This window comes from Pterocles gutturalis, unplaced genomic scaffold, assembly GCF_000699245.1.
Source record: "Pterocles gutturalis isolate BGI_N339 unplaced genomic scaffold, ASM69924v1 scaffold7340, whole genome shotgun sequence".
NCBI classification, from domain to species: domain Eukaryota; kingdom Metazoa; phylum Chordata; class Aves; order Pterocliformes; family Pteroclidae; genus Pterocles; species Pterocles gutturalis.
This window is the reverse complement of record NW_010140635.1, coordinates 1130-9507: the sequence shown is the minus strand read 5'-3', so window position 1 is coordinate 9507 and position 8378 is coordinate 1130. Positions and strand designations below refer to the sequence as shown.

The 8378-nt window shown below is 52.0% G+C and overlaps 1 protein-coding gene across 1 annotated transcript; it reads right to left on the bottom strand.

Moving 5' to 3' along the window:
* Window positions 1–2199: 2199 nt before the first annotated feature.
* Window positions 2200–7266, bottom strand: GID4 (GID complex subunit 4; the record flags this gene model as incomplete). The annotated part of the gene is made up of 5 exons (XM_010083736.1): window positions 2200–2973; window positions 4155–4285; window positions 5345–5446; window positions 6147–6254; window positions 7207–7266. Coding segments are annotated over 5 exons (465 nt in total), but the record flags the coding sequence as incomplete, so codon positions are not given.
* Between the last annotated feature and the right edge of the window lie 1112 nt (window positions 7267–8378).

The window sequence follows — 8378 nt, the reverse complement described above, 5'->3', positions numbered from 1 at the left end:
TTATAGGAAAAGCACTAGGGAAGCAGGTGGGTTTCACAGGGAGCCCCCCCACCACGCCTTGCCCCCTCCCACTCCTCTAATTAAGGCCAGATCCCACATTTAAGGCAATTAGCAGCTGATGGGATTCCTGGAGAAACCGTGGAAGGAGGAGATGAAGCAGAGCTCCCCCTCAGAACCGAGAAACGCTTTGGATGACAGACAGACACGGAGACAGGCGCCGTCAGTACATTTGATGTTTAATTTGGACGTTGATCGCTCCACAAAGGGCTCCCCAGCGAACACCCCCCCTTCGGCAGCCAGCGCAGTCAAAGAGAAACATCGCAACATCTTCCACAACCAAATGCCCCATTTCTTACCTTTGCCCCCAGATCCCCTCCCCGGTCAGTTCCCTCTCACCTCCCCACGACATACGGAACATCTCTTCTCAGCTCACCGAACGAGTCAAAGAAAAAGAAAACCAAAGCGAAGGCTTCAGAGGAGGGGAGCTCTGAACACTGACGGCCCCTGAAAACCTCTCGGCTCCAGAACCTGCTCTGCACCCACCACACACATCTCACAGGGCGGCATCACCCCAGCAGTTTTGGATTTCAGCTGAAATTGGCTTCAGCACGGTGGGAAGGAGGCAGGCAGAGAGCAGGATGCTCCTTCCCCACCCTTCTCACAACATATCAAGTCTTAAAAGAAAAACTTCAGCGGCTTTGGGGTAGTTACACAAATTAAACCACCCCAGGACCCTTCCTGACCCAGCTTCTGAAAACAACCACAGCGTTAATGCAGCTAAAGCACGCCAGAAACCCCAGTGTCACGCTAGCACCAACAGCCCCGGGGAGCACAAGGCGACCATCACCGGTATTGCACACACCCAGCTCCGGAGGGCTGCGAGGAGCCTTCGGAGCCGGGTCCCTGCGCCCACACAGCACCTGGGAGGAGGATTCATCCCCACGCTTGGTCACAGCACAGCAGCACCACTGGCTCTTGCCTCTACAACCAGGACGTCTCCCAGCACTGCCCACAAGGAACCACCTCACCCCACCACCGAAGGGGCCGAGCTTCTCTGAGGAGGAGAAGAACAAAGGAGGAATCCTCTTCCCAACTGCTCTGCTCGCAGCTGCTCTCCCTTCGCACCTCAAACCGCTCTCCCGCTTGCCTTCACGCTACTCTACAAACCCACCCACGATGGCCAAGACAATAGCACGTGCTTCCTCCATCCCCGGGGGACTCCTGCCAGGTCCCCCCCTTCTCCCGTAAGCAGGCCTCTCTCCATTTGTGCTGGGGAAAAGGATTCATCCGCGGCAAACAGCACGCCCGAGGCGGGGGCTCTCCGCATCATCTCCTGAGACCAGCCCGGCCGCTTCTCCCATCACACAAGATCCCAACTTATAGGAATGGGCTCACCGAGACCTGAATACTTCCTTGTTAAGGCTTAAACTAGCAATTCCGCGGCTGCAATGAACCAGACAGACATGCTGCCGAAAGGAAGAAAGTCAGCTAAAAAGAAGAAAACCCAAAGCACCTCGGCGCTCAGCACGCGGAGGCTTCGCTTTCCTCTCCCAGGCGGCAAACCCATCCTCACCCCAATGCATGACACAAGCCTGCTTTAAGGGGGATCTTCTTTAAAACAGCCAGAAAAACACAAACTAACCTCTCACAAAAGCCCCGCAGGTGGGACTGTCACATTAAATATATAACCAAGGCCAACTTTTAAAATGTCTTTTAAAAAAAAGGAAACCACACGCGCATACACACACACTTTGGCACACAAGCCTTAAGTTATATCACTTGAAACATTTCAAAGTCAGCAGAGAGCTACTGGGGTTTTTTCTTTTTTTTTTGTCTTTTTTTTTTTTTTGCCTTGTAAAAAGATATCAAGCAGTGGTGTTGGTGAAGCATGAAGAGCGAGTACAAATGCTGAACAGTCCCAAAGCTGTTCCTGCGACGCTGCTCAACACTTGCACTCCGATTACCTTCCCAAAGCGGCAAGCTGGTTACATACACAGATATAAAAACTAACGCAGACATTTCTGGTTTTCAATGTGAAAACGGTAAAATGTAATCGAGTATTTGTGCATTTGCCATAGGGTCCTTGGGAAAAGGAACCATAAAAATACTTATTTTTTCATTAAAAGTCTTTTTTTTGTCTTTTTTTTTTTCTTTTTTTACCCTTAACTTAAGTAAAGAGCAAATATACACCTATAAGCAGAGTTCAGATCCACTTTACTGAGAGCCTGGAAGTCCGTACATCAAATTAATTCCCAGTGGCATATCCAGACACCGGAACAGCTCCCAGCTCCAAAGGGCCGGCGTTCCTGAAAGATCTGCAGCTCCGGCTAACCTCATTAGCCGTCACGAAGCAAAGACTCATTCAAGCCTCATCTGTCTCAGCCAACACTCCCCCAACAGACTCTGCAGCCGAGCAGCCCTCTGCCAAGCAGAGCCTCACGCACAGGACCCAGCTCTGGGAGCATCAGAGCTGGCAATCTGGGCAACAAACCCAGGTCCTGGCGATCTCAACCCATACCAGGCTGTAACAATGAAAATATAAGCACCAAGCTTCTACTTTCTTTATACTCAGAGGACAGACCACTGATACCAGCTACTGAGAAACAGCTTCCAGAGGAGAGCTGGGAGGAATTTCAGTGACAGAGAAACTAGCTGTGCAATAAGAAAGTGCATTGAAAGGTAGCTTAAAACCAGATTAAAGATCAAATCGCCACTCGACAGGAGGGAGAATCAAGCTCCGGCAGCCACGCTCCTTGGGCTGGGTGGGTTAACGTTCAGGCTCTCTCTCGCGAGTCCGAGGGGCAGGAGAGAAGCGTGCATTCCCATGCTCCGACAGGGACACAGTTCTCCTGGCAGGCCATGCTCTCCTGCCCGGTTTGCTTCTGTGCGGTATCAGTTCTGGACAGCTGTCATCGGAATTCGTAGATAGGAGCGCTGTGCTCGGGAACGTGAGTTAAATTCAGTGACTGATACCTGGGAGAGAGAGAAAAGACAGACAAGAGGATTACACAGAGCAACAGAACTCCCCTGGCACTAACAGCTCCTGCTCGGCAGGCCCCAGAGCAGACATCCTGGTGGCTGGCTCTTCTTGTCCCCTTTACAGTCAGAGTCAAGTCTCCGAGGTCTTCAGGCACCCAACACCCACTCACCCATGGTGCCAAGACCCCATGAGGACTCTGCATCGTTCCTCATTTCCATTGCCATGCCTCTGAGCTACCCGCAGCCAGGCTGTGTTCGAGGTGGGCTGTGCTTTCAGGACACCTTTTCAAGTTCAACAACTTTCATGTTCAAACAGTGTTTGCTACAACTGCAAATTACACTCGGGTCTTTCAAATCTTAGCTCGAGAGGATTTGTCTGAAAGCCTCCCAGGTACCCTCCTGTCTCATGAGAGCTTCCAGCCACCCCACGGATTCACCCGCCGTGCGTGACAAATATCCAAGGCTGTCAGAGGGAAGAGAGCTCCCCACAGCTCCTTGTCACATGGCTTTAACAAGAAACCACCAATTAACTCTGACTGTTCCCCGTGTCTTACAGCAACACCCCAAGGACTGTGGACTACAAAGCACCAGCCTAACAAGATTTCAGCGTGAAGGAAGCAACAGCCAAGCTGCTCTACATGAGAAAGCACCGAGGAAGGCCTTTCCGACATCCTCTGAAGCACCAAGGCATGTTGAAGCTCAAAGCTTGAATCACTGAGCAAAGCACAAGCCTGCAGACCAGGCCAGGCTGCCTCGCACTTGCCTGGCCCCAGGGGAGAGCAGGAGCAGCCCTGCGAGTGCTTGGACTGGAGATCAGGCTGCTGCAGGGATGATTTCAGTGAACCACAGCTGGTGTCTGCCTCCCAATGTACCTCACAGATGCTTCACCAGGCCACAGCACATCTTCAGACCTTGTATCAGCCCTGCCCCAGCCTGATTATTCCCGGCCCCCCGTGCACAAAGGGCAGCACTTCACACTGCACTCGCCCATTCTGGCCAAGCACAGCACACACACCCTCCCTTCTGCCCCAGGACCCGGCCACCAGACTGAACCTCCTTCCCAGCCCACAGAAGCAACACCTGGACATTCCCAGGCTGCAGAGGAGCAGAAGAGGAGTCACTGCTGGGTTTGAGGAGCCACCCTTCAGTCCACAAGAAGAAGGAAGCTTCCTTACCATTCTGAACTCCTATGGTAGTAATAGCCCTCTATAGACGCTGCTGACTTCTGGAAGCAGATGTAATAGAAACCAGCAAAGGAAGCACCGCTGATGTCTTTGATAGTGTGATCTGGGACTAGGAACTGTTCCTGCACACAAAACACAGACCGTATTTTAAAATTCCAGCCCAATACTAGCCCCCACCACCCTCACTCTGCCCTCCCAAACTGAATATCGGCACCCGTAACACAAAGGCACTCCTGGCTGAGCATTCCCTGTGCTCGCAGCAGCCCAGACCCCAGAGACCAGCGTGTTCTCTCACCACGGGCCACTGCAGGCATCTTACAGGGAAGGAGACAACTGAGAACAGAACCAGTTTTAAAGAGTGCACAAGATCACTTTTAGTTCAACGCCTGCCCACTGCAAACCAGAAGCCAACTGCAAAATCAGGAATCGGAGCTGCCTGGTGATGAAGAGAAGGCTCTGAGGAGACTTTATTGCAGCCTTTCAATACTTACAGGGGGTTATAAGGAAGATGGAGAGAGACTTTTTACCAGGACCTGTAGTGATAGGATGAGGGGTAACGGTTTTAAACTAAAAGAGGGTAGTTTTAGATTAAATTAAAGGTAGAAATTATTTACAATGAGGGTGGTGAGACACTGGCCCAGGTTGCCCAGAGATGCTGTGGATGCCCTGTCCCTAGAGGGGTTCAAGGCCAGGCTGGTCAGGGCTCTAAGCAATGGGAAGATGTTCCTGCCCATGGCAGGGGAGGGGCATGTACTTGATCTTTAAAGGTCCCTTCCAACCCAAATCTTTCTGCAGTTCTGTGACTTCCTCCAACCACAGCTGCACAAAGCTTGTGTAAAGAGGGAGGAACTGATCCAGCTGAAAAGCAGCAAGATGCAGACTGGCCAGTCTGCATCACACAGGCCCCGTACAGGGACTGAAGACACTCATTCTCTCATCCTCTAGAGCATCACCAAGCAAGATTTTCCTGTTGTGTTTTTAGCTGTGACTGCAGCCCTTAAGGATGCCATTAGCTGGCTAGACAGAAGTCACACTGGAATTTGCAAGTACAGTGGGTTAATGAGCTTGGTAGGGTCAGATCTTTCATTAAACCAGCAGAGCTGAAAAAGCTTTCAGGCACCACAAGCCTCTGTCAGTCACTTGTAAGCAGCTCATCAGAGAAGGAGACGTGCAGAGTTTACCTTCCATCTCATGAAGACATAGTCCCCATTTTTCAGATCCTCATAATCAAAGTCATCGGAGTTAAATGTTTTTGCATACTGGTAAAAAGCCTGGAACTTCCCCTGAAACAAAAAAGAAAAGAAAATAAAAAAGGATGCTTATTCCAGGAGTAGAGCTCACTACTGCCAGCTGCTACTGAGGAGGGAAGAACTGCTGTGAAACAGGACAGACATTGCCAGACATCCACAACCATATCCAGCCCAGCTGGAGAAGCTCCTACACTTCCAGAGGAAGATATTTTGACAGAAACATAATAAACATCAAAGCCCGGCAAACAACAGCAAAGGTCAAGGTGTGGAGGCAATCAGCTGGCTGCTGTGGCCCTGATCCAGAGCACGGCAGCAGCCACACCCCATCCCAAGCACAGGGCTGAGGTGACTGGTGGCATGGCTGAGACATGGGTCCCGACTGCCCCGCCTGTGCCAGAGGGGTACTTCTGCCCTTCTCCACTCCATTTTGGGATAAGCCTTCAAAACAAGGAGTGGGCTCAGGAGATGAGGACTGCGCCTGCTCCCTTCCAACTCCAGGGCCAGCAAGCGGAAAGCAAGACACTCTCTCCCCTCACCTGGATCACAGCCAACAGCCTGCTGAAGGGACCTCTAGTTGCAAAGATCCCAAGGCGGGGGGGGGAAGAGTTAAATACCCGAAACCCAGAAGTTTCCAGGTCTTTCTGGCAGCTCTTGCACGGGCATGCCTCACCTCCAAATCAGCTGCTCAGCCAGGACTGCATCAGACCCACATCTGCACCCCAGCATTATTTACCCAGTGTTTACGATCCACATCTTCATCAGCATCCCACTTGCGCGTTAAGAAAGGGTGCTTTTTACTGATTATTTCCCCTTCAAAGAAAGTGGTGAGGGTTGGGTATTCCTAGGAGAGAAGAGAGATGAACGAGAGGTCAGAAGATTTGTCACCTTGAGACAGAAACTCAAACGCAGATAAAGGTGCAGCTACTCAGCAAAAAGCAGCACCTCACAGCAGGAGCTCCGGGCAATCTGAGGCCAGTGCTCCCCATCCCTCCAAGCAGCACGCTGACTCCTCCTACCCCACACCTCTCACAGTCTGACTCATCCCCACACACAGCCTCCACCCTCTTATTCCAGCCTCTCTAGTCACTTCACGAACCCAGGAGCTGGGCTGTGGGGAAGCTCTCAGCTGGACCATCCCAAGGGACCGTTTACAGCCAGCACCGCTCCCCAGCAGACACCCGGAGGCTGCTGCATGACGGTACAAAGCCCATGGGCTGGATTAAGCCACGCCACTGGAGGAGAAGGTGCTTCTCTTCAGCTTTGGCACTGAATTAGGAGAACACAGGCAGGGAACAGCAGGCTCAGCTGGGGCAAGCAAGCTTCTCCAAGTGCTCCCATGTAACGACAGACACATGGTGCACTGCAGCCAAAGGACGCATCACCTCCAGAGACAGTTCTCACCGAGTGTCCAACAAACCACGAGCAGATCTCAGATGGACAGGGAAGGAAGTATGTAAAGATCTGAGTGTTCAGGTCCTGGTTTATTTTCCTTCAGCAACACACCAGCACTGGCAGAGTGCCTGAAGCTGACTGCAGGGTCAGATTCGGTTCTGCTCAGACCTTAAGGGATGCCAGAGAAGCTTCCCTTGCCCAGCACTCCCATCAAGGTCTGTTGGATTTGCTTGCCATGCCAAGAACAGCAGACTGAAGCTACTAAACTACTTCATGGTCAAATTTACTGTATGCTCAATCCCTCTACTTCCTATTTCTGGTGGCAGCTTCTCCCAGCCCACCAGGAAAAAGAAAAGCCTTTACACAGCACCTCTTCTTGTTGTTTTGCAGTTAACACTCACCTCTGTAAGGCCTTTAATCTTCAAGTATCCACAGAGATAGGAGTTTTCCATATCCACATGCTAGAAAAGAGAGCAAAGTCCAACCATAAGCATAGCCATGAGGGCACCCAATTGATCCAAAGCAGTTTCTAACCTCTCCAAGGCTAATTTCAGGTTCAACTGGTACAGACTGTCCAGCCTGCTGCCCAACACTCCCACTGGCAGCCCTTCCCCACAGCTGGGAACCACTCAGAAAGATTATTTACAGGTGCCCAGCTCAGCTCTGACAGCCTCCACATCCCAGGCCTGACAACACCCTCTGCCCAGAAGTCTCCGATGGGAAGCAACCCCCCCACTCTCCACCCAGAAGGAAGCAGACTCACAGTCTGGGCAGAACCACCCATACCCCCAGACCCCACACTTCCCAGTCAACCACCACCAGCAAATGGCACTCAGGTGAGAGAGGAGGAAAAAGCATCTATTTACTGGAGATAATCCAGGCTGGAGGAAGGAAGCGTTGCCCTGAGCTTTGCCGTCTGTTTGCTGAGCAGCCCTGCCCCACGCCTCTCTAACAGACTGCCCACACTCTCCGCCTCGTACCCGGCCCGGCAGCACGGTGCACGCCAAAGCCTGCTCAGAAGCCAGACAATGTCTCACTCGTTTTGAAAGAGGCCTTTCTCCCAGATCTAGCGCTTTTGTGCCACCCTTCTGAGTTACGGGCTGCATCTCTCTTCTCCTGCTACGCAGAAGCGAAGCAGGGGGGCTGCGTCTGTTCCAAGCACCTTTCAAGCCAGGGGATTTTCCAAGCTTTCCCCCTGACATCTCCAGATCAGTTTTCAAAGCAAGAAGCGAGTTATTTGGGGAAGTGCAAACATCAACTGTAAGAAGATGGATCTTCCCCACCTGTGATCAAAGAAAAGAAAGAAAAGCGCCGTTTCTCTGCGCTCAGCACAGAGAGAGCAGGCAGCCACCTCTTCTCAGCTGACAGGCACACAACAGCAGCATTTTTAGCACAAAGCCACAGTCAGCCCCTGCGAGGAGGCGGCGTGCAGTGAAGCTGATCAGCCATGGGATGTCCCCACCACAGCAAACCCGACCAGGTACGCTTGTGCTGGTGACAAGGGGAGGACCGAGCGTGAAAACAGACGGTCGGGTTCAAACGCTAGCCCATCTGCTGACCCTGGGGCTCTGAC